The sequence below is a fragment of the Hyla sarda genome, chromosome 1, assembly GCF_029499605.1.
Source record: "Hyla sarda isolate aHylSar1 chromosome 1, aHylSar1.hap1, whole genome shotgun sequence".
Classification (NCBI taxonomy): domain Eukaryota; kingdom Metazoa; phylum Chordata; class Amphibia; order Anura; family Hylidae; genus Hyla; species Hyla sarda.
In genome coordinates this window covers 22,001,668-22,026,994 of record NC_079189.1, presented here as the reverse complement: position 1 = coordinate 22,026,994, position 25,327 = coordinate 22,001,668, and the positions used below count along the sequence as shown (strand labels likewise).

Sequence of the window (25,327 nt, the reverse complement as noted above, 5' to 3'; positions counted from 1 at the left end):
ATAAAGGTAGGTAGGGACAGACAGCACTGTGTGTTGACCAGAAAGGCTTTTTTCCAGCAGCAATTCACGTCCTAGTCACATCAGCATTCTGTTGCACAGAGGGACAGAGAGCAGTGTGTGTTGCACAGAAAAGCATTCTTACAGTAGTGATTCACCTCCCAGTCACTAGAGCGTTCTATTACAGAGAGGGACAGAGAGCAGAGTGTTGCACAGAACAGCAGCAATTCAGCTCAAACACAAATCCTGCCTAGAAGCACTGAGAGGGTAGGGAGTGAGATTGAGAGAGAAAGTGCAATTTTGGGTGTAGTACACAGTGACTGTGTGCTGCAGCACTGGTGTGTACTGCTGATGTTGTACACAAATACTTTTTTAAGCGTACTGGAGCGCATTGTCCTCCCATCATAAGTGCATACCACATATGTTCATCTAAGTGGTGTACTATTTTGTTCCTGTTAAAGTCTTATAGGCCTAGATACTGTGAAAGGCCAGCCAAAAGTACACACCTGCTGGTGTTGTGGACAAATACTGTTTTAAGCATAGTGGGGCATATTGTACTCCCCTCATATATGTCTGGCAGAGAAGTGCCAGGATGTGCACAGAGGAATGGCAGAGGCCTAAATTCATCAGGCAGAGGTCGCAGTAGACTAGGGGCGAATGGCAGCAGGTGTCGCAGTGAGAGACCTGAGCTCCCGGTATCAGCTGGCAGTCGTGTCTCAACCAGCAAACCATCTGCTGTCATTGGTTGGTTAACACTAGTGTTGGGCGCGAATATTCAAATTTTCGAATTTTTATCGCGAATATCACAAATTCGCAAATATTGTGAACATACTTGCTATATATTCGAAATTGCGAATATTAACTTTTTCCCCGCATATGCGCTTTTGCGAATATTCGCATATTCCTTCTTTTCACTTGTGGGCCAATTAGAATGATGCAAATACACTTGTCAGAGGTTATCAACAACATCCCTAGCAACCAATAGTAAAGTTTCCCACCCCCTCACTGTTTTCTTCCTCGAATATGCAAATATTCACATATGCAAATATGCGAATATTCGCATATGTGAATATAAGGAATGTGCGAAATTCGCGAATATAGGACAAATATTCATCTATATATTAGCGAAATATTGCTGTCACGATTCGGCTAGCTGGATGTGGATCCTCTGTGTCAGCGAGGGATTGGCGTGGACCGTGTCGGTGGACCAGTTCTAAGATGCTACTGGTATTCACCAGAGCCCGCCGCAAAGCGGGATGGTCTTGCTGCGGCGGTAGCAACCAGGTCGTATCCATCGGCAACGGCTCAACCTCGCTGACTGCTGAGAAGGCGTGGGACAGAAGGACTAGGCAGAGGCAAGGTCAGACGTAGCAGAAGGTCGGGGCAGGCGGCAAGGTTCGTAGTCAATGTGGATAGCAGAAGATCTGGAAACACAGGCTTTGGACAACACTAAACGCTTTCACTGGCACAAGGCAAAAAGATCCGGCAAGGAAGTGCAGGGGAAGTGAGGTAATATAGCCAGGGAGCAGGTGGAAGCTAATTAGGCTAATTGGGCCAGGCACCAATCATTGGTGCACTGGCCCTTTAAATCTTAGAGAGCTGGCGCGCGCGCGCCCTAAGGAGCGGAGCCGCGCGCGCCAGGACATGACAGCCGGGGGCCGGGACAGGTAAGTGACTTGGGATGCAATTCGCGAGTGGGCGCGTCCCGCTATGCGAATCGCATCCCCGCCGGCAATGTCAGTGCAGCGCTCCCGGTCAGCGGGTCTGACCGGGGCAATGCAGAGAGAGGAATGCCGCGAGCGCTCCGGGTCCCTGCTCCTCCAATTGCGAATTCAAATATGGGCAATGCCACTCATCACTAGTTAACACAGTCATCCACTTCATCACAAGTGACATCTGACACCCCCAGTCAACAGTCGGCGGGTTCCTCAGACACAAACCTCAGTTGGCATGGCCCGGGAGCAGTCCCTGTCCTCCCATTGCCTCTGTCCTATGCTGTTCCCTCATCCACAGAAGTATCCTATGCTGTGGGTTCAGCTCCACTATTCAGTGAGGATGATCTAATAGAGAACAGACAGCAGCTACTGTCTAGCCAAGAAGTGGAGGAGACATCCGCAGCTTCCTCCACTAGGTGGGCAAGTAGTGATGAGGAGAGTGGTGCGGGAGGTGGTGTTGCGAGTGTTCAGGCTCCTGAAGCAGACACTGTTAAGGAACCTGAGGAGGACATCAGTGACGTGCAGACCCAACTCGATGATGATGAAGCCAATCGCACTTGGGAGCCGGGTGCAGAAGGTGCTTCATCATCATCGGGAGAAGAGGGTTGAAGGTAGCCAGTGAGGCAGCAGCTGAGCCAGCAAGGTGGTAGCATGTGGACAGTCAGCATGGTGGCAGAAGTGGAAAGTCTGGAGCCAAATGTGCCCGAGGTAGACCACTTGCTTCGCAGCAGCCTACCTTCCCGGGAGGTAGTGAAACAGGGGTTCCTGTAGTTGGCAGCAGTAGCAGTTAATCAGTGCAGACTGTTGGTGGGAAAATCAGCTACTCGGTGGTGTGGCAGTTTTTCATCAAGCATCTGGGGGAGGTTAACATGGTCACATGCAAGATGTGTCGGCAGAAGGCCCCATGGCCCTGCGTCAACATATGCAGCATCACCATAAAGAGGCCTGGGAGAACCGTGGCTCCGATGTGGTGGTCCAGCCTGCTGCATCACCCAGTGGCACGCCGCTCCCTGTTTCAGCCAGCCAAGGCTCCACCAAATCAGCCAAAGGGAGCTGTGTGTCATACACATCTTCTGTCATTCAGATACTCCTGGTCCTCCAACTTTGAGTCAGTTATTCTGCCAACAATCCATCGTCGAAGTCATGTCCAAAAGACAACAGTATGCGCCCACTCATCCAACGGTGCAGAAGCTGAATGTGCTCCTGTCCAAGTTGAAGGTGCTGCAGTGCCTCCATTTTCAAGTGGTGGACTATGCACCTTTCAGAGAACAATACATGTCCTTTACTTGGTGAATGTGGTTCCTGCACAGCCACAACAGCAACTTGGACAGGTCATGTCACTTTCGCCTCCACGCTCTCTGGCTGTTGACATTGTGGGACTCGTCCTCCACCGTGTCCTCAGCCTCCACTGCATGGACAAGTCTCAGTGCCCCTCCAGCATACCATGTGTGTAGGGCACGGTGGTGTCACACTGTTCTTCACATGATTTGCCTTGGCGAACGGAGTCACACAGGGGAGGAACTGCTAAAAGTTATTCATCAAGAAATCAAATCATGGCTTACTCCACGAAAACTGGAAATGGGAATCATGGTGACTGACAACAGGAAGAACATCTTGTCTGCGCTGCGACAAGTAAGCCTGAGACATGCGTCCTGCAAGGCACTTGTGTTCAATCTGGTTGTCGAGCGGTTTCTGAAGTGTTTCCCCCATCTGCAAGACATCCTAACAATGGGAAAGAATCTTTGCATGCACTTCAGCCACTCGTACACCGCAAAGCACACCCTCCTTGAGTTGCAGCGTTAGAACAGCATCCCCCAAAATAGTCTGATTTGCGACGTTTCCACAAGTTGGAATTACACCCTCCATATGTTGGACCGACTATATGAACAGAGAAAAGCCATCACTGATTTCTTGATGATCCAAGCAAATAGGGTGACTCCCCTGTGTAACTTAATGTCAACCAGTGGCAGCTTATACGTGACACCTGCAGTTTGCTCAGGCCCTTTGATGAAGCCCCATTATTAGTCAGTTGCCAGGATTACGGGATGAACAACATCATTCCACTGCTTCATCTACTACAACAAGTGTTGGAAGCAATTGCACAGTGAGCACAGTTTAGAGTTCAGGAGATGGGCGTTTTTTCTAGTCATCTGACAGGAGAGGAGGAGCAGGAGCAGCTAGAGGAGCTAGAGAATTATGGGGAAGGTGAGACAGAGGACCCAGACACACCATGGCAGTATGCAGTGGAGATGGAGGCAGGGAGTCTATCCGAGTCACTTGCACAAATGGCACGATGCATGCTCGCTTTCGTAGTGACCGCAGAATTGTAACTATTCGGCAGCGGGATGATTTCTGGTTCTCCACCTTATTGGACCCTCGCTACCGGCACAAAATGGGGGCCCTTTTTTACACCCACTGAGAGGGAGGACAAATTGACCTACTACAAATAGATCCTACGTAGTCAATTGGCTGATGCCTACTCTCTTCTTTTCTTATTTTTCTTGTTATCTTTCTTTCATCATTTTTTTATTTTCCTCTTTTCCTTTCTTTTCTTTTCCCTTTTTTCTTTTTCTTTCTTCTCTCTTTTTTCTGTATTCACAGATACCTGGAATCTCTGCGGATTTTCGACTTGGCGCTACATATATATCTGATTGTTCCCATGGACTCATATAACACACTATATATTGTGTGTTAAATATTGCACTTTATGTCATCCTTGTTGTGGAGGAAAATCAACAGATGAAGCTTTTGACTTCATATCCCGTCCTCATATATTGTTTTCATATCCCAACCCCATATCCCCTCCTCATATCCCGACCTATTTTAGGTGGAAATAGAGAGAGTTTCCTGTGTGGGGCCACCATTTTTAGAGCGAGTAACACTTGCCAAGAAGGGAATTAATAATACTAGAGTAGGGCCTTACAGGGGAAGTTTTTACCCCCACCTGCTACAATGGACCATACGTTGTTCCCTTCCACCTTTTAGAGGTCTTTGCATCAACTCAATACTTGGTGGTGTAGGTGGCACATAGTGTTTTTTGCACACCTTTCCTTTGGTTTGATTTAAAAAAAATATAATTGGGGGGGTCCATATATTTTATCCTAAGCATATTATTAAAAGTTAAGTTTTACGTAATGCATATCCTCAATACTTACTTGTGCACACTAACACTTTTACAAAAGAGACCGTTTTCTTCTGCCTACTTGCCTCAGCTCCTATTCTGATCCTGCCACCCGCCTGATGCAACACATCTGATGCCAAGTCCTTTTTTCACCCACCTTGGTCACCAGGTACTTGTATTGCCACCTACCGCACCACTCTGTCACCGGGTCACTTTCAGGACTCCTGATGCTGCTGAAACCTCCAGGCTGTCTCATTCTGCCACTATATGTTCTCCTCATGCTGATGCCAGCTCCAAGCTGTCTCATACTGCAACCCCATGTTCTCCTCATGCTGCTGCCACCTCCAGGCTGCGTCATTCACTATGTGGTCTCCTCATGCGGCCGCCAACTCCAGGTTGTGTCATTCAGCCACTATATGTTCTCCTCATGCTTCTTCCACCTCTACGCTGTGTCATTCAGCCACTATATGGTCTCCTCATGCTTCTGCCACCTCCAGGCTGTGTCATTCAGCCACTATATGTTCTCCTCATGCTGCTGCCACCTCCACGCAGTGTCATTCAGCCACTATATGTTCTCCTCATGCTGCTGCAAACTCCAGGCTGTGTCATTCAGCCACTATGTGCTGCCATCAACTCCAGGCTGTGTCATTTAGCCACTATATGTTCTCCTCATGCTGCCCCCACCTCCACGGTTTGTCATTCAATCACTATATGATCTTCTCATGCTTCCGCCACCTCCAGGCTGTGTCATTCAGCAACTATATGCTGCCGCCAACTCCTGGCTGTGCAATTCAGCCACTATGTGGTCTCCTCATGCTGCCGCCACCTCCAGGCTGCGTCATTCAGCCACTTTATGTTCACCTCATGCTGCCGCCACCTCCATGCTGTCATTCAGCCGCTATCTGGTCTCCTCATGCTGCCGTAAACTCCAGGCTGTGTTATTCAGCCACTATATTTATCTCAAATTCCCACTCAGGCATGTGCCCTCCTGGGACTAATTTCCCAAACTCGGGAACCTTAAGCTTTAAAATTTAACCTTTATTATTCCAAACTAAAAAGTGGTTAGTGAGACAAAATTTATATGAGTTAAAACCACAGTCATTTTTGGGTTTAATTTATTATATTCCCGTTTTTAATCCAATATGATCCCTCTGTTTCTGGTGGGATTATTTTCCCTTTTAGTTTAACTCCTTTAATATCATATTTCAAGTACACTGTCCCAAAGCTGCTATTAAAAGGTACACACTGACACCCCCCCCCCCCCCCAACGTTTCGCCGGCCATATCCGGCTTTATCAAGGGCCAATGTGCTAAAAATTCAGCCACTATATGCTTCTGCAAACTTCAGGCTGTCATTCAGCCGCTATATGTTCTATTCATGCTGCCGCTACCACCATGCTGTGTCATTCAGCCACTATATGGTCTCCTCATACTGATGTCACCTTCAGGCTCTGTCATTGTGCCGCTCTGCGACAGTGATTCTAATAACAACGCCTCTGATCTGCATGTCATACTGAACTACAGTAGTATTTCACTAACCCAGCACACACCCTATGCGTGTTACAGCAAGGCAAAGTTTTCAACACCCCTTTTGAGGCTCTCTGTAAGCCAGAAACAGCCATTTTTAACAGCGATTCACCGCAAAGAAATTCAGACCGAACCAAATTTTTTCAGAAAATTTGACAAATCGTCTCAATCAGTTTTTTATTTTATTTGCTTATCTCTAGTCATAACTGATGGTATCCGTTGGGAATTATTGGGTATGAAGCGTAGGTCTGAGTCACATGCATTAACTCCTTAAGGACACACCCATTTTTTTCATTTTTATTTGTCATGTGTCTCTTTAAATGGTAGCTCCCACCATCCTATATATATTTTTTTTTGCTAGCCTGTTTCCCCCCCCCCCTGCCCCGCATACCCCGTTCCCTCATTACACTTGCAGTTACTGCAGAGTCCGGCAGCGGGCGTGCAGGGACAGTGGCGGCAACGAGGCTGCGGCGATGTGCTCCCGCCTGTCTGATTGAAAGGCAGGGAGCAAGTGCAGCCTAACTGAAAAAGGACTAATTGCCACTCCAAAATCTGTCCTTTTTCAGTGGCCGGTTTTTAGATGTAAATTAAGCCTTTTTAATGAAAAAATAATAATAAAAGTATATTAGAGATATGTTGTAGTACATAAGTACTACAACATATCAAAAACTAAAGTTGGTGACAGTGTCCATTTAAATGGTAATAACTTTAGAGAGCGAATCTGAGATAGTTTTTTCACGACATATTGTACTGTAAGTGGTGCATTTTTGTTGACATGTGCAGCATTTTTTGTGAAAAGCTCCAAAATATTGTGAAAACTGGAACATTTCTGGCATTTTTTTTCATGTTGTACACTGTGTTGTAAAAGTGATGTTGCATTTATTCTGTGGGTCAGTACGATTATGGTTATACCCATTTTTTCCTTTTCTGAGCAAAATTATTTTTCTGCCATTAATTTTCCAACAGCCATAACTTTTTTATTTTTAGTCCGACGCCATTGAGTGTGGGCTTATTTTTTGCAGGATGAGCTATACTTTTTATTGGTATAATTTTTGCGATATGTGCGTCCTTTTGGATCTTTTTATCCTGCTATTGCCATTTTTTTTTACGTGCTGTTTAATTTACATTATAGCTTTATAGTGAACGTCATTATGGACATGGCAATAACTATTATGTACATGTTTTATGTTTTTGAACTTTTTTGTGATAATACAGGGCTTTTATTGGGAAAGGGGGAATTTGTTTTCATACTTTTTATTAAAATTTTTACACTTTTTACAGGTTACACTATGCTGCGATACATTTTTACTGCAGCACAGTATGACCCAATCAGCTGCACACAGTACAGCCTGTGTGATACAGCCTCTGGCTGGATCTCACTGGCTTCTGTAGCAGTCAGACAGGAGGTCATATGCAGTAGTCAGAGAGGAGGACGTATGCATACATTCCAGCGCGCAAATGTGTCGGGTGCTGGGACATATACATACGTCCCATAGCAGAAAGGGGTTAAACTGGGAAAAGGTGGGGAAACAGCTTAAAGACATCATTTCAGGCCTGCAACTTATTATTATTGTCATAATCGATTAGTTTGGCAACTGTTTCTTTGATTAATTAATTATTAGTTAATTATTTATTTATTTATTAATTAATTATCAATGCTGGTGCTGGTTTCCAGACTGCACTCCAGGTCGTGGTCTCTGTGCAAAAGGTATGTAGCACATGTCACAGGCCAGCAGTGTCTTTTGGTTGTTAGGTCACACCCCTAATATCTGAGGTTACATCCCTAATGACCGAGGCCACACCCCATTGAGTACTGACGACTCGATAATGGAAATCGTTGCCAATTATTTCCATTATCGATTAAAAAAAATTACATGGACTATTTATTATTTAACCTGCCATTGTTTGTTCGTGTTTTTTTTTTTTTTTTTCATATCTTAATATGAATGTAGTTTTACCAGTGATATTGGATATTTCTCCTTCAGAGCACATTACACAGTCATAACAGCAGATTGGCTTCTTATTATTCTTGATCTTTCTGCTTCCAGGTGGACAATTCTCTGAACATTGAGATCTTGGTACCTGTAAAGAGAAATTAACTATGAAATAATGTTTCTGGTAAAGAATGAGATATACTGTTATAGTATACAATATTTGATCAATAGCTATCTGGTTCTGCACTCATTTCAAGATACTATAATAGGAGACTGAGATTAGAAAATATGATATATAGGTAAATACTTATGGAAATACTTGATGCAGTAAAGTGTAACTGTCACTTCATAAAAAGAAAAAAAAAGTTTGACATGTTTTTGTAACCCCCTAATGACAAAGGACGTAAATGTACAACCTGATGTGGCGGTACTTTGCGCACCAGGACATACATTTACGTCCTGCACATGATCTGTACATGCTCCGGTGAACGCGTCATGCAAGGCTGACTATCAGCAGTCGGGGACCCGCCGGTAATGGCGGACATCTGCGATCGTGCTGATGTCCGCCATTAACCCTTCAGATGCTGTAATCAATACAGATCACGGCATCTGCGGCAGATCTGGTCACCCGCAGCTCAGCGGGATTAGATCAGCTAATATGGCGGCCAGAGGTCCCCTCGCCTGCCTCTGATACTCTCCTGGGATCTTCTGCTCTGATATACCTTCCAGCAGACCAGAGCATTAGATCACTGATAATACTGATCAGTGCTATTCCTATACATAGCACTGAATAATATTGGTAATGAATAGTCCTCTATGAGGACAAAATGAGTTAAAATTAAAAGTAAAAAAAAAAAAAGTAATTTTTTTTAAATCCCACTTAAATAAAAATTGAAATCACCCCTTTTCCCTATTTTATTCAAAAAAGCATAAAAAATTATAACTATTAAACATATTTGGTAACGCCGCATGCATAAATATCTGATTTATCAAGAAATTATGTGAACAGCATAAACGAAAAACAAAAACAAAAAGTTCACAATTGCTACTGTTTGGTCAAATTACATTTACAAAATTTTTTATAAAAAGTGATCAAAAAGTCACATATACAAAAAAGTGGTACTAAAAACTAAATACAGCTATGTGTCAGGTGCATAAAAAGAGCCCTGACACAACCTCGAAGATGGAAAAATGAAAAAGTTATAGGTGATCAAAATAGGCGATTTTAAACACACTGATTTTGTAAAAAAAACACTGTTTGAGATTTCTTAAAAGCATTACAATAAAAGAAAAGTATGTAACCATGGGTATCATGTTAATCGTATTAACCCACAGAATAAAGAAAACATGTAATTTTTACCGTAAAATGTACAGTGTGAAAACAAAACACTCCCAAATTTGCCAAATTGTGGTTTTCATTTAAATTTCCTCAGTAATACATTTTTTGGGTTCGCTGTACATTTTATGTTAAAATGAGAGGTGTCATTACAAAGTGCAATTGGTTGCACAAAAAACAAGCCCTCATATGGGTCTGTGGATGAAAATATAAAAGAGCTATGGATTTTAGAAGGTGAGGAGGAAAAACCGAAAATGCAAAAATACAATTGGCCTGGTCCTTTAGGTCAAAATGGGCTTGGTCCTTAAGGGGTTAAAAACTTGCTTTAAATAAACCTTTAAAAATATAGGAGGGAGAAGGACATTGCTGTGCACTTCACTTCCAAGTCACCACTCAATCCAACTTGTTGCAGGTGATGGGCTCCATTGCAATGCCTTGTGACCCTTCTCCCAACTGTATCTAATGATCCTTAGGGGTCTCAGCCCCGAGACTCTGACTGTTCATAACTTTTGACAATTTGTATGTCATGGTAAAAGTTTTTAATGTCATAGTAATGCTTCAAGGCAAACATATGTTTCTAATTCCCTACTGCTTCCCAATCCACCATTTTTCACCTCTTTATTCTTCCAGATTACGAATGATGTGTTGATATAAAGTTGTTGGTCTGGTGATTCCCATGGCGTGAAGGAGCCCGCATAGTTTATTTGAAAAAATGTATTGCTTATCATCACCCAGTTATATATGGTATATATTGTGTTCATATCCCCATTATCATCGTAGTACAATCTCTTCTCTGATCCATCATTGTACACAATATTCCTCAAGTATTTGTTTAGCTTTCAATAAAAGATCAATCATATGTTATACAATGTAACATCAATAAATTACTTTGTTTCTCTTGCAAGTACATTTAAGTCCTCATTTTTTCAGAATTCAATTTCTAACATTTTTAGTTTTTTAGTGTAAAAAATAGTTGATAAAATAAATATATTGCCTATAGATTTCTACATTTTAGTGGGAAATGTGTTGGAGGTTGAGGTAGAAGGTTGCCAAGGACTTTTGTCCCATTGTTTGGATCTGTATTGCATACATGTTGTGTGCTACTATTTTTACATGCTTGAATTTTTAAATGGACTGTTTTAAAACAAAAAAATTGTCTTTTTGCCTGTGTCCAATATACAGCGGGTGAAATAAGGATTGAGCATGTCACAATTCTTCTCACTATATTTCCAAAGGTTGACATAAACGTTTCACCAGAAGTGAGTAACAGCCCAAGGTAGCCATACAAAAGAAACCAAAACAAATAAGATCAGAAATTAAGTAATGTGAAATAATGAGAAATTATACAGGGAAGAAGTATTGAGCACAAGAAGAAAGGGAGGTGCAAAAAGGCATGGAGAGCCAATGCAACAGCTGAAATGTATCAGTAATTAAACAGCCATCCAACCCCTTGTCAGTGTAAATTAATATCAGTTAGGTCACTCCAAGAGTCTGTAGAAAAGAGGAGAAAAAAAAAAAAAAAACGAAACTAAGAGTTAAAGGGGTACTCCGGTGCTAACACATCTTATCCCCTATCCAAAGGATAGAGAATAAGATGCCTGATCGCGGGAGTCCCGCAGCTGGGGACGCCCTTGATCATGCACACGGCACCCCGTTAGTAATCAGTCCCCGGAGCGTGTTCGCTCCGGGACTGATTACAGTCGACCGCAGAGTCGGCGGCGTGTGACGTCACGCCCCCGTGTGATGTCACCCTCCACCCCTCAATGCAAGGTAGAGGGCGTGATAGCTATAATGGCCTTTCCCGAAGGCTTGCATTGAGGGACGGAGTGTGACGTCACACGGGGGCAGGGGCGTGACATCACACGCCGCCGGCTCTGCGGTCAACCGTAATCAGACCGGAGCTAACACGGGGTCACCACTCCCCACCCATACATAGCCATTTGGCTACCTTTGGGCCCCCCATAGAGACATATAGAGGGTGCATGGTGGCCATTGCTTCGGGCGGGGGTCATGATGCGCCGCTTCTAGGGAATAACTTTTTCAGTAATGTTAAGTATCAGAAATCATCTTTAACCTCATGTGGACACAGGGCGTATGGATACGCCCTGCATTCTGAGTCCTTAAGGACGCAGGGCGTATCCATATGCCCGTGGAAATTCCGGTACCCACCGCTAGCCGGTTGGGGACAGGAGCCAGATGCCTGCTTAAATCGTTTAGCAGGCATCCCGGCATATCGCCCAGGGGGGTCATTATGCCCCCCCATGTCGGCGATGGCCGCAGATCACTGGAAAATTCAGTCCAGCGATCTGCGGCGATTCCGGGTCAATCGCGTCTCCAATGACCCAGTGACCCAGTCTCTGACGGCCCCGAACAGCCATAGCCAGCAGGGGTGAGGTGGCGCTGGTGCCACCTCACGATCGCCCTGATTCGTCGGCCGGTTTACCGGCCAACCAATCAGGGCACCTGCTGCGGGGGTCACTCCCGCAACCCGCTCCGCCCCTCTTCCGGAGGACGTAAGCGGGTGCGGAAAGAAGACCCTGGCAGCTGTGGACCCCGATCCCCGGCGTCCCTGTTGGGATCGGGGCCCCAGGAGCGACATCGGCGGCGAGGGACTGACCTGCAGTGGAGCAGCAGCAGGAGGTGAGTGACAGCCTCCTGCTGTTGCTTAGCAACAGCTCCCAGCATGCAAAAATGGCATGCTGGAAGCTGTAGTTATGCAACAGCAGGAGGCAGACAACCACAACTCCCAGCATTCCCTTATGGGCATGCTGGGACTTATAGTTTTGCAACAGCTGGAGGCACATTTTTTCTATGGAAAAGTGTACCTTCAGCTGTTGTATAACTACAACTCCCAGCTTGCACAAACAGCTAAAGTGCATGCTGGGAGTTGTAGTGGTGCATCTGCTGGTTGCATAACTACAACTCTCAGCATGCCCGTTGGCTGTCGGTGACTGCTGAGAGTTGTAGTTTTGCAACAGCTGAAGGCACACTGATTGTGAAACTCAGAGTTTTTTTTTACCTAACTCAGTGTTTCACGACCGGTGTGCCTCCAGCTGTTGCAAACTACAACTCCCAGCATGCAACGTATATGCTGGGAGTTGTAGTTTTGCAACAGCTGGAGGCACACTGGTTGTGAAACACTAAGGTCACAAACTCAGTGATACATAACCAGTGTGCCTACAGCTGTTGCAAAACAAAAACTCTCAGCATGTACAGTCTGTCAGCACATGTTGGGAGTTGTAGTTTTGCAACAGCTGGATGTCCGTCCCCCGTCCCCCCCCCCCCCAATGTGAATGTACAGGGTACACTCACATGGGCAGAGGTTTAAAGTAAGTATCTGGCTTAACTCAAACTGCCAGCGAGAAACTACTGTAAACCCCCGCCCATGCGACTGTACCCTAAAAACACTACACTACACTACACTAACACAAAATAAAATAAAAAGTAAAAAACACTACATATACACATACCCCTACACAGCCCCCTCCCCTCCCCAATAAAAATGAAAAACGGCTGGTACGCCACTGTTTCCAAAACAGAGCCTCCAGCTGTTGCAAAACAACAACTCCCAGTATTGCCAGACAGCCGTTGACTGTCCAAGCATGCTGGGAGTTTTACAACAGCTGGAGGCACCCTGTTTGGGAATCACTGGCGTAGAATACCCCTATGTCCACCCCTATGCAATCCCTAATTTAGGCCACAAATGGGCATGGCGCTCTCACTTTGGAGCCCTGTCGTATTTCAAGGCAACAGTTTAGGGTCACATATGGGGTATCGCCGTACTCGGGAGAAATTGTGTTACAAATTTTGGGGGGTATTTTCTGCTTTTACCCTTTTTAAAAATGTAAAATTTTTGGGAAAGCAAGCATTTTAGGGAAAAAAAATTGTTGTTTTTACATATGCAAAAGTCGTGAAACACCTGTGGGGTATAAAGGTTTACTTAACCCCTTGTTACGTTCACCGAGGGGTCTAGTTTCCAAAATAGTATGCCATGTGTTTTTTTTTCTTGCTGTCCTGGCACCATAGGGGCTTTCTAAATGCGACATGCCCCCCGAGCAAAATTTGGTCTCAAAAAGCCAAATATGACTCCTTCTCTTCTGAGCATTGTAGTTCGCCCGTAGTGCACTTCAGGCCAATTTATGGGGTACCTCCATACTCAGAAGAGATGGGGTTACAAATTTTGGGGGGTGTTTTCTGCTATTAACCCTTGCAAAAATGTGAAATTTGGGGGGAAACACATTTTTGTGAAATGTTTTTATTTATTTTTTTACATATGCAAAAGTCGTGAAACACCTGTGGGGTATTAAGGCTGACTTTATTCCTTGTTACGTTCCTCAAGAGGTCTAGTTTCCAAAATGGTATGCCATGTGTTGTTTTTTTGCTGTTCTGGCACCATAGGGGCTTCCTAAATGCAACATGCTCCCCAAAAACCATTTCAGAAAAACGTACTCTCCAAAATCCCCTTGTCGCTCCTTCATTTCTGAGCCCTCTACTGCGCCCGCCGAACAATTTACATAGACATATGAGGTATGTGCTTACTCGAGAGAAATTGGGCTACAAATATAAGTATAAATTTTCTCCTTTTACACCTTGTAAAAATAAAAAAATTGGGTCTACAAGAACATGCGAGTGTAAAAAATGAAGATTGTGAATTTTCTCCTTCACTTTGCTGCTATTCTTGTGAAACATCTAAAGGGTTAAAACGCTAACTGAATGTCAATTTGAATATTTTGAGGGGTGTAGTTTTTATAATGTGGTAATTTGTGGGGTATTTCTAATATGAAGACCCTTCAAATCCACTTCAAACCTGAACTGGTCCCTGAAAAAAAGCGAGTTTCAAAATTTTGTGAAACATTGGAAAATTGCTGCTGAACTTTGAAGCCCTCTGGTGTCTTCCAAAAGTAAAATCTCATCAATTTTATGATGCAAACATAAAGTAGACATATTGGAAATGTGAATAAAAAATATATTTGGAATATCCATTTTCCTTACAAGCAGAGAGCTTCAAAGTTAGAAAAATGCAAAATTTACAAATTTTTCATCACATTTTGGGATTTTTCACCAAGAAAGGATGCAAGTTACCACACAATTTTACCACTGTGTTAAAGTAGAATATGTCACGAAAAAACTATCTTGAAATCAGAATTATAACTAAAAGCATTCCAGAGTTATTAATGTTTAAAGTGACTGTGGTCAGAATTGCAAAAAACGTCAGAGTCCTTAAGGTGAAAAAGGTCTAAGTCCTTAAGGGGTTAAAAAATTATTGAGAAAACATCAGTAAAAGTAAGCTGCTTTACAAACTCTTCACCAGCTATACTTTTACTTTACCTGTTATACCAGAAAGAATACAATAGGTTTTTTTTCCTCTTTTTTACAGACTCTTGGTTTCCATCCTATTTTTTAATCTCCCTTTTAAACTTTCTCAGGCAGCCTATAGATTTTGATTCCATTGCTCCCTCTTTGCCCTACTTTTCTGTATTATACATCATCATCAGAGTTATAGGAAGTTTTGAAACTTTAGCTTCAGCTGCTTCACAGAATATTGTCAAAAAGTTTGGTTCTGACTGAAAAAAATTGTACTGAAGCAAGAACCAGAACCTTAATTTACTGTTAATAGATTTCTAGGGCCAGAAAAATTGGGGCAGGCCCTGGAAATCTCTCCCCCACAATATACAGAAAACTGTGGCTGCTATTTACAGTAGTAGTTGCTGAAGGTTCACCCAGTCAAGAGCAGTGAACAGTCCTGGATGTGCAAAAAAGGTTTCCACCACCACGGCTGGGAGAAGAGCTGGAGGTAAGGTTTATTTTTTTTTACTTTAAACTTACTTTATTAAACTTTTTTTTTTTAAATTTTTTTTACAAGAAGACTTGAACTACTTCAGATTTTTTTTTTACGGCATAAAATGGTTAATGAGGGAACTTGTGGAGCTTGAATTTTTATTACGTTTTTTTAAAAACCTTGTTTGTATTTTTTTTTTCATACTTTTTTGGCTTATTAGTGAAATCCATCTAATAGACATCGTCCATTACTGAGGGGTACTCTGGTGGAAAACTTTTTTTTTTTTTTTTTTTTTAAATCAACTGGTGCCAGAAAGTTAAACAGATTTGTAAATTACTTATATTAAAAAATCTTAATCCTTTTAGTACTTATTAGCTGCGGAATACTACAGAGGAAATTCTTTTCTTTTTGGAACACAGAGCTCTCTCCTGACATCATGAGCACAGTGCTCTCTGCTGACATCTCATCTCTCTGCTGACATTTTAAGAACTGTCCCGAGTAGGAGAAAGTCCCCATAGCAAACATATGCTGCTCTGGATAGTTCCAAAAATGGACAGAGATGTCAGCAGAGAGCACTGTGGTCATGCTGTCAGCAGAGAGCACTGTGTTCCAAAAATAAAAGAATTTCCTCTGTAGTATTAAGCAGCTAATAAGTACTGGAAGGATTAAGTCATTTACAATTCTGTTTAACTTTCTGGCACCAGTTGATTTAAAAAAAAAAGAGTACCGGAGTACTGGAGTACCTCTTTAAAGGGGTTCTCCTGTGCTTAGACATCTTATCCCCTATCCAAAGGATATGGGATAAGATGCCTGATCGCAGGAGTACCGCCACTGGGGACCCCTGTGATCTTGCACGCGGCACCCCGTTTGTAATCAGCCCCCGGAGCGTGTTCGCTCCGGGTCTGATTACTGTCGATCACGGGGCCGGCGGCGTGTGACGTCACGCCTCCGCCCCGTGTGACGTCACGCTCCGCCCCTCAATGCAAGTCTATGGGAGGGTCGTGGCAGTGAAGTCAATCATTCGAACTCTGATTGGTCCCCAGCTATTAGTGGTGTACCCCAAGGTTCAGAACGGGGCCCGCTCTTGTTTAATTTATTTATTAATGATGTAGAGGATGGGGTTCAATGTAATCACACACTGTGGGAAATCAGAAGTACTTGAAAGATATACATCATGCATAAACCCAGTCGGGTAGTAACTCATGATTAAGATGTTCATTTCTGGCTCATTCAGTTGCTTTTTATTTAGGAAACTTCGTCAGAAATGTTTTTACAAAGTAGAGCTTAGTACAACAACAGACGGATCTGAGCGGAGATCTCCCTCCTGCTCGACACCTTCGACGCAACAGCGTTTTGTGGGTGTGCCCCTTTAGTCATGCGTACCAGGTGTGGAGGAGGTGAGGGTTATATAGTGAATAGATAGACAGCGAATAGATAGACTTTTACAAAAATAGAAAAAAATTGCATGCAAATATTTTAGTATCAAATCACATTAACTAAAGTGCTACCATGCTATAGAAATGATTTAAAACTACATACTTCATTTAAACCACGTGGAAAAATGCTGTCCAATTCAGTAATCTAATAACATTCCCTCTGCAGCAAATGTCTTTTATTAATGCTTTTGTTTGCCGACTCTGGGACTTCCTCCAGTATTAACCATTTGAGTACTGTGATGGAATGTCTGCAATCACGGAAGTGCTTAGCAACAGTATTCTCTCCATAACTTGATACCTCCGTTTTTCTGTACTCAAGAATTTTCTGATAACTGACTTGTGTTCAGTGAGACGGGCTTTGATCATCCTGACTGTGTGTCCAACATAGGTAAGTCCTCACGGACATTTGACCATGTATATTAGGTTTTGCTCGTACAGGTATAAAAACATTTATGTATAATGGAATGGCCTTTTGAGGGGGGATTCAATTTATCTCCTTTTATTTTGGCCACAATTTAGGTATGGGAAAGTACCTTTACATTTAGTAGCCAAAATTGTTTGACTGCTAGTTTTCCTTACTGCTTCGTCACTTTTAATTTGTTTTTTTTTTACCTATTGATTGGCCCTTCTTGTAAGCAAACATGGGGGAATCCTTAGATAATTAACCATAGTTTTTATCTGTTTGTTATATACATGCCAATTCCTTAGAATGGCTTGTTTGACAATAGATGCTCTCTAGCGTATTTACCTAGATAAATCATGTGATTCTGTACTTTTTTAAGTTCAGCAGGTTTTTTCAAAAGATCTCCCCTATGTATTTTTTTTTTACTTTCTCACCTTCACTGATCACTTGTTTAGCATCGTAACCCTTCTCAATGAATTTTTGTGTTAATTTTCCTTTACTGATCTCATATACTTGATCAGAGAAGTGTCTGGCTATGATGAATTGGCTTTGTGGCAAACCTTTGAACATAGTAGGTTTCGTCTAAAGGGGCGACATGCCTTCTTTACCCTAAGAACAGTGAAAGTATTCTTACAGGGGAATTAATATGGGTAATTAATAAAAAGAAAAAAAGAATATAATGAGATGGAAAGAAAAAAAAAAAAACCCTAACAGAAGGAGTTAAAATAGCAAAGGAAAGATTTATAATGGAAAATTCAGTAGAAAATTAAAAGGAGTGGGAAGAGAAACAAGAGAAATTAGAAATATACTTAATTGAGAAAAGTAAAAAAAAGGCAAGTTTTAAAGGAAAGCAGAAATGTATGTAAACGGGAAAACCCAATAAAAAATTGATGGCCCTCATTAAGAACCAAAAGGGAAAGAGAACAATTCAGGCTTAAGGACGCAGGACATAAATGTACGTCCTGGTGAGGTGGTACTTAACGCACCAGGGCGTACATTTACGTCCTGTGCATAACCGCGGGCATCGGAGCGATGCCCGTGTCATGCGCGGCTGATCCCGGCTGCTGATCGCAGCCAGGGACCCGCCGGCAATGGCCGACCCCCGCGATCTCGCGGGCGTCCGCCATTAACCCCTCAGGTGCCGGGATCAATACAGATCCCGGCATCTGCGGCAGTGCGCGATTTGAATGAATGATTGGATCGCCCGCAGCGCTGCTGCGGGGATCCGATCATTCAGAACGCCGCACGGAGGTCCCCTCTCCTTCCTCCGTCCAGCTCCCGGCGTCTCCTGCTCTGGTCTGTGATTGAGCAGACCAGAGCAGAAGATCACCGAAAACACTGATCTGTTCTATGTCCTATACATAGACCAGATCAGTATTAGCAATCATGGTATTGCTATGAATAGTCCCCTATGGGGACTATTCAAGTGTAAAAAAAATGTTAAAAAATGTAAAAATAAAAGTAAAAAAAAGTGAAAAATCCCCTCCCCCAATAAAAAAGTAAAACGTCCGTTTTTTCCTATTTTACCCCCAAAAAGCGTAAACATTTTTTTATAGACATATTTGGTATCGCCGCGTGCGTAAATGTCTGATCTATTAAAATAAAATGTTAATGATCTCGTACGGTGAACGGCGTGAACGAAAAAAAGAAAAAAAAGTCCAAAATTCCTACTTTTTTAATACATTTTATTTAAAAAAATTATAAAAAATGTATTAAAAGTTTTTTATAAGCAAATGTGGTATCAAAAAAAAGTACAGATCATGGTGCAAAAAATGAGCCCTCATACCGCCGCTTATACGGAAAAATAAAAAAAGTTAGAGGTCATCAAAATAAAGGGATTATAAACGTACTAATTTGGTTAAAAAGTTTGTGATTTTTTTTAAGCACAACAATAATATAAAAGTATGTAATAATGGGTATAATTTTAATCGTATTGACCCTCAGAATAAAGAACACACGTCATTTTTACCATAAATTGTACGGCATGAAAACAAAACCTTCCAAAATTAAATTAAAATTAAAATTCTTAATTTCCCCACAAAAATAGTGTTTTTTGGTTGCGCCATAAATTTTATGAGATAATGAGTGATGTCATTACAAAGGACAACTGGTCGCGCAAAAAACAAGCCCTCATACTAGTCTGTGGATGAAAATATAAAAGAGTTATGATTTTTAAAAGGCGAGGAGGAAAAAATGAAAACGTAGTTTTCCTTAAGGCCAAAATGGGCTGAGTCCTTAAGGGGTTAAAACAGGAAAGGGGGGCTACTGAATAAACCTGAAAGTATAATTGAAGAATTTGATAGATATTTTTAGTTATTATATCAGTCAGAGTCTAAATTTAACGAGGAGGAATTGAATAATTATCAGAAGGGAATAGCATTACCAAGGATTCCAGAGGAAGAATTAGAGGAGCTGAATGGACCATTATCAGTTGGGGAAGTATACAGAGCATTAACGATAAAAGGTATTACGACCCCAAGAGGCGATGGACTCCCCTTTGAAATTTACCGAAGATATGGGGAGATTCTTGTCCCTGCTCTAGTAAGAGTTATAAATAGCTCTTTGAAGAGTAGAACACTACCAAAATAAATGTGTGAGGCGAGTATAATATTGCTGTTAAAATCAGACAAAAAGTGGGAAGAAATAGAGTCATACAGACCCATATCCTTGTTAAATACTGATATTTACTGAGTGTTGACTAATATACAGTTAAGGGATAGGAGGGGGTCCTGTCTCTTGATGCAGTTAAAGCATTTTACAGGGTGGAGTGGGACTTTCTTTGGGGAGTCCTGGGAAAATTTGGGATAGAGGGAGCATTGATAAAAATGATCAAATTGATTTACTCAGGGGCTAAGGCAAGAATAGTTATAGATGGTAGGAAATAGAGAGGTTTTAATTTGTTCAGAATAACAAGACAGGGTTGTCCCCTCTCTCCCCTACTTTTTGCAATGGTCATAGAGCCATTGTCTAGTATTATTAGAGATGACCCGATGATAACGGGATGCGGAGAAAGGAAGAGAGAGGACAATATTACAATGTATGCAGATTATATTTTGATATTCTTAGAGGATCCTAAAAGATCTTCGTCAAGAGTAATGGAAATAATTAGTAGATTTTCAGGTTTAATGATAAACTGGACAAAGTCGGTCATTTTACCGCATGGAGAAGAGAATATAGGAAAGAAATTTGGATTAAAAGTGATGAAAAAAGGAGAAAAGTTTAAATATTTGGAGATATACCTGTCAAAGGATTATCATCGGATGAACACTATGGAAATAATTAAGGAAATTGAAAAGAAAGTAAACATATGGAATGATTTAAAGCTATTCAAAGCAGACAGAATAATGCTGATTAAATCAGTATTGATGCCAAAAATTTTGTATGTATTTTGATCTATCCCATTCTGGTGTGAAACTAAACTTTTTAGGAAAATAATTTCAATATTTAACTCACTAATTTGGGGCAGAAAAAGAGTAAGAATTAAGTTGGAGTACCTGTGTCAGACCAAGGGAAAGGGTGGAATAGTGTTCCCGAACATATATAGGTACTTCTTGGCGGGACAGATTTACTTTTTGATTGAATGGGGAAAAAAATTAGCTTTTTTTGTGTTTCTGTTGTCTAGCACGGATGGGCAATTTTCGGATATATTCTAATTGTTGGAATCTGAGAATTTGGAGAAGAAATGGGGAAAATTATAATGGTTAAAAATCTGTTGAAAACATGGAGGTTGTTTAGGAAAGAGATGAATGTAAGGGGAATACTAGACGTGGCACCGGTGCTGAACAACAGAAATGTACTAGAGTTGAGTAAATTGGTGAAAATTAAATTATTTAATAATAAAGGATGTGTCGGAATAAAAGATGTTTAGGAAAAGGGTAAATTTAAGGAATGGACAGTACTGAAAAAAGAGTTTAATCTAAAAGAGGGAGGTTGGTTGGAATATAACAGTATTAGAAGAACCTTCCTGGAGTTTATTAGTAAAGGGGGAGACATACAGGTAGTGTACCTGGAAATCTGAAATAAAATTATGAGTGGCAATATAACAAAAAAACTTATTTCATATGTCTATGGGGGACATTTATCAATGTTTGCTTATGTATTCCTTTTTTTAGTTGTTTATTTCTTACTTAATTATCAACTGCTTTCAGCCTGTTGATACATTTCTTTCACGTAAGCACTTTTTCTGTTTTTGCTTTGGTAATGGCTTTTTCTGCTCCATATCTGAGCTGGAGTAAATTTTGTAGCTTTTTTCATGCATTGCGACTTTTTTGCGACTTTCGCACTTGATAAATCTCTGATCACTGCAAGTCAAAAATCACTTTTTGCTTTAGTAAGCACGATTTTCATTTTTTGCTTAGGGCACTGCACAAGCAAAAAGTCGCAGAAAAAAGAGTGTAGGCGCACGTGCGACAATTTTGCAACAATTTTAAGCAAAAAAAAACAAACTACTAAATGCTTTGATAAATGTCCCCCTATATAGCTATGGCAAAGCTACAGAAGAAAAAATTAGGACATAGGAGTAGACGACAATGGCAAGAGGAGATTTGAGATGCAGAAAAGGATGGGTGGGATGTAATATTGAAGAACATTATTTATGTATCCCCTAATATGAATCATAAGATAATACAATATAATATTGTGTATAGCCTTTATTGTACACCAGGTTTTTTAGAGAAAATAGGAAGGATAGCAGTTGTAATAGGTATAAAAAGTTAAAGCAGGACATTTACATGCATTTTGGAGTTGTCCCGAGATTGTTGAATATTGGAAAGTAATATTCAGTAAAATAAGAGAAATAACTGGTGTATGTATGGAATTCTCACCTAGGGTGGCAATTCTGAGAGATGACTCAAGGATAAAAACTGGTAAAAAATAAATAAAAATAAGATGTCTGATAATGCTATTCTATGCTTGTTTGGTGATTGTTAAAAATTGGATATCCCCTATCTGTCCTAGTAGTAGTAATGAATGGTATAACAATATGCAGAGAATGGAAGGATATATTATGGGGGGAGTTGAGGAGAGAGAGAGAAGTATAGTATAAGTGAAAACATTTTTTTTATGTGAAGGGGTGGGGAGTTAGGGGTGTTATATGTAGACGTAACCTTTGTTTAGTTTTTTTTATAAATTTGTAATTTTGAATTGAAAAAAAAAAAAAAAGAACTGTGAATTTATGGAACAGTCTACCTCAGGAACTGGTCACAGCAGAAACAGTGGAAAGCTTTAAAACAGGGTTAAATACATTCCTAGAAAAAAACAACATTAATGCTTATGAAGAAATATAATCACATCGTTTCCACTTCATCCCACCACACCCCTTCCCTTCAATTCCTTGGTTGAACTTGATGGACTTTTTTCGACCATACTAACTATGTGACTATGCAACTATGCCCTGAAAAAGAAAAATGCTAATTCCAGCTCCCAAAAAAATGTGTGATTAAAAGTCCAAAAATGTATTAATCATAGTAAAATATGAAATCCAAATAGGGTGGTTAAAAGCAAAGCAGCGGTGAGTTGTTTTTTTTTCTAAATATTGACTTATTCTTATGTAACTATGCGCTCTTTGTAAAAAGAAGGTGTTTTTAGTCCTGGGAATATAGTACAGTAAGCTGGGGGTGCATAGAGCAAAGCGGATAGGGAAATATTTCCCAAATTTCGGACCAAACCCAGCTCCTACAGGTTTTACACACTCAACATTATGCATCATGCTCCTTAATACTTTGATTATAATTATTTACCTTATGTCTGTATTTATGACTATTTATTTTATTCTTATAAAAATCTTTTCCCATGAATTTAATCATAGCATCCAGGGCATAAGCCATGCTAAGTAATGCATTGTAGACAACAGGAGAGACTATAGTGAATAACGTATATGGGAATCCTATTATGTTTTCTTCATTTGAACAATTATGAAGTTTTACATTAAATAATTTTTCAAATAGTCTATTCTTTTCTTCATTTGTCGACAAGCACAAAGCATGTGTCATCCATATATCCTCAAGCATCTTATTATCTGGAAAATTACCAGGATGGAGGTTCTTAAGAAATTGCTTAATTTTCTCTGTATGATATGGATTTATCAATAATTCTTTATGTCCATTATATTCTATATAAGCCTTCATATAGTAAAAAAATCCCAGACAAGAGTTAAAAGCCTGAAAACATTGTTCTAATATTTCATTATTGGTGAACCAGCTGGGTGGAAGGATGAAAGTCTTTGTCTTCAGAACATAATCGGGCAGCTGTAAAAAGTCAGCTATATAGAAAGAAAGCGTTCCACATATGAGAATAATATTAGAGGACGAGCTCGAAATTATTTTCTTGTTTTTTTCATTTATGTTTAGAATTTTTTTGATATTTATATCACCATAAATAGTTGTTAAAGAAAAGATTGTAGCGATAAACTCCACACAGATGTCTTGACTATGAAGAAATGTGGACAGAGATTCACTCTCCTTGATTCCACTGTTATCTGCGCTGGTTACAATTCCAACCCAACTCCATGAAAAATGCTTCAATAGTCTTATAATAGCAGAAAAGTAGACATGGTCACTATGTGATGTCCGGAGAAGATATGGATACAGGGTTCTGTCACTGAGCAGTGGATCTGTAGCTCCATAACTGATCTGAAAAAGTATAATAGTTATGTGAACATTTAAGAAACATTTCATTTACCTTTTAACATTTCATTCACTTACCTTTTTAATAGTAATAGAGATAAAATCCTAGACCTTAAAGGCATAGCTGACGTGTTCACAGACTATTACAATGGGCTATACAACTTAAAATATGACTCTTCAACAGTCCAGCCTACATCTCCTGCTGTTGCTCAATTTCTAGACAGGTTAAAACTATCACAGGTTACGCAGGAACAACTTAATGAGTTATCTAATCCAATCACTGAATTAGAGGTACCATGGTTCATTGCAGCCTTAAAACAAAATAAATCACCTGGGCCTGACGGATTATCGAACGACTATTATAAGTCCCATAGATCGCTTCTAGCCCCTTACCTAACAAGTTTGTATAGGGTGGTAATGTCTCAGGGCTCAATACCACGTGAAATGTTGGAAGCTTAAATGGTCACATTACCAAGGCCAGGGAAGACACCAGACGAACAGACGTAATTTAGACCGATTGCACTATTAAATACAGACTTAAAATTATACGCATCAATTTTGTCTCATAGATTAAATAAAGTTTTGCCACATTTGATAAACACTTATCAGGTGGGCTTTGTGTGGGGACATCAGATAACTTGTGGAACCCGACGTATTTTGGACATTTTGTCTGTTATGGAGAGGCTAAGGATGCCTTCTCTGCTTCTTACAATAGATGCAGAAAATACATTAGGTAGGGTGCATTGGGGCTATTTAGCTCATGTCCTAAATAAGTTTGGGATAGGTGGAATATTTGGCAAAGGCATATTGGCTTCATATTCACACCCTACTGTACGAGTGTTTTCCTCTGGAGTTAAGTCAAAAGAATTTAGTATTTTGAATGACACCAGGCAGGGTTGCCCCCTGTCACCATTAATATTTATGCTAATGATAGAACCCTTAACAGAGGCAATTCGGTCTTTTATAGATATTTTCGGTGTTCAGATAGGTAGGAAGAATCACTGTATAGGTTTATTTGCTGATGACAAAATTATATGTCTCACGAACCCCGAATGTTCCTTAGCGTTAATCACTACACTATTGGAGGAATTTGCAGCAATTAGTTACTATAAGGTCAACACGTCAAAGTCAATAATTTTAGGTATTGCAATTTCTCCATTTCGTAAACAGACCCTGCAGACAGTATTTCCATATCAATGGTCCGAAGATCAGATTATGTACTTGGGCATCACAATTACTACCCCCCTCCCCCCTTTCAAATATAATACAGGTGAACTTTGCCAATTTGACCACTACAGTTGCACAAGCTGTGGCTGCATATGCAAAATTGCCACTATCATGGGCAGGCCGCATGGCGGTAGTAAAAATGACATTGTTACCCAAAATTTTATACTATCTTCGCAACTTGCCTGTTCCTATAACCAAGTTTAGGATAAAAGCATTGCAGCGACATCTTA

At 40.9% G+C, this 25,327-nt stretch overlaps 1 protein-coding gene across 1 annotated transcript in view; it reads right to left on the bottom strand.

Moving 5' to 3' along the window:
* The window catches only part of LOC130369122 (G-protein coupled receptor family C group 6 member A-like), a 135,674-nt gene that overhangs the window by 91,711 nt on the left and 18,636 nt on the right, over positions 1-25,327 (bottom strand). Inside the window, exons 3-4 of the mRNA XM_056574335.1 lie at positions 22,986-23,876; positions 8,318-8,441 (exon numbers count right to left, since the gene is read on the bottom strand). Of these exons, the coding sequence (XP_056430310.1) occupies positions 8,318-8,441; positions 22,986-23,876 (1,015 nt within the window). The remainder of the gene's footprint in view (positions 1-8,317; positions 8,442-22,985; positions 23,877-25,327) is intronic.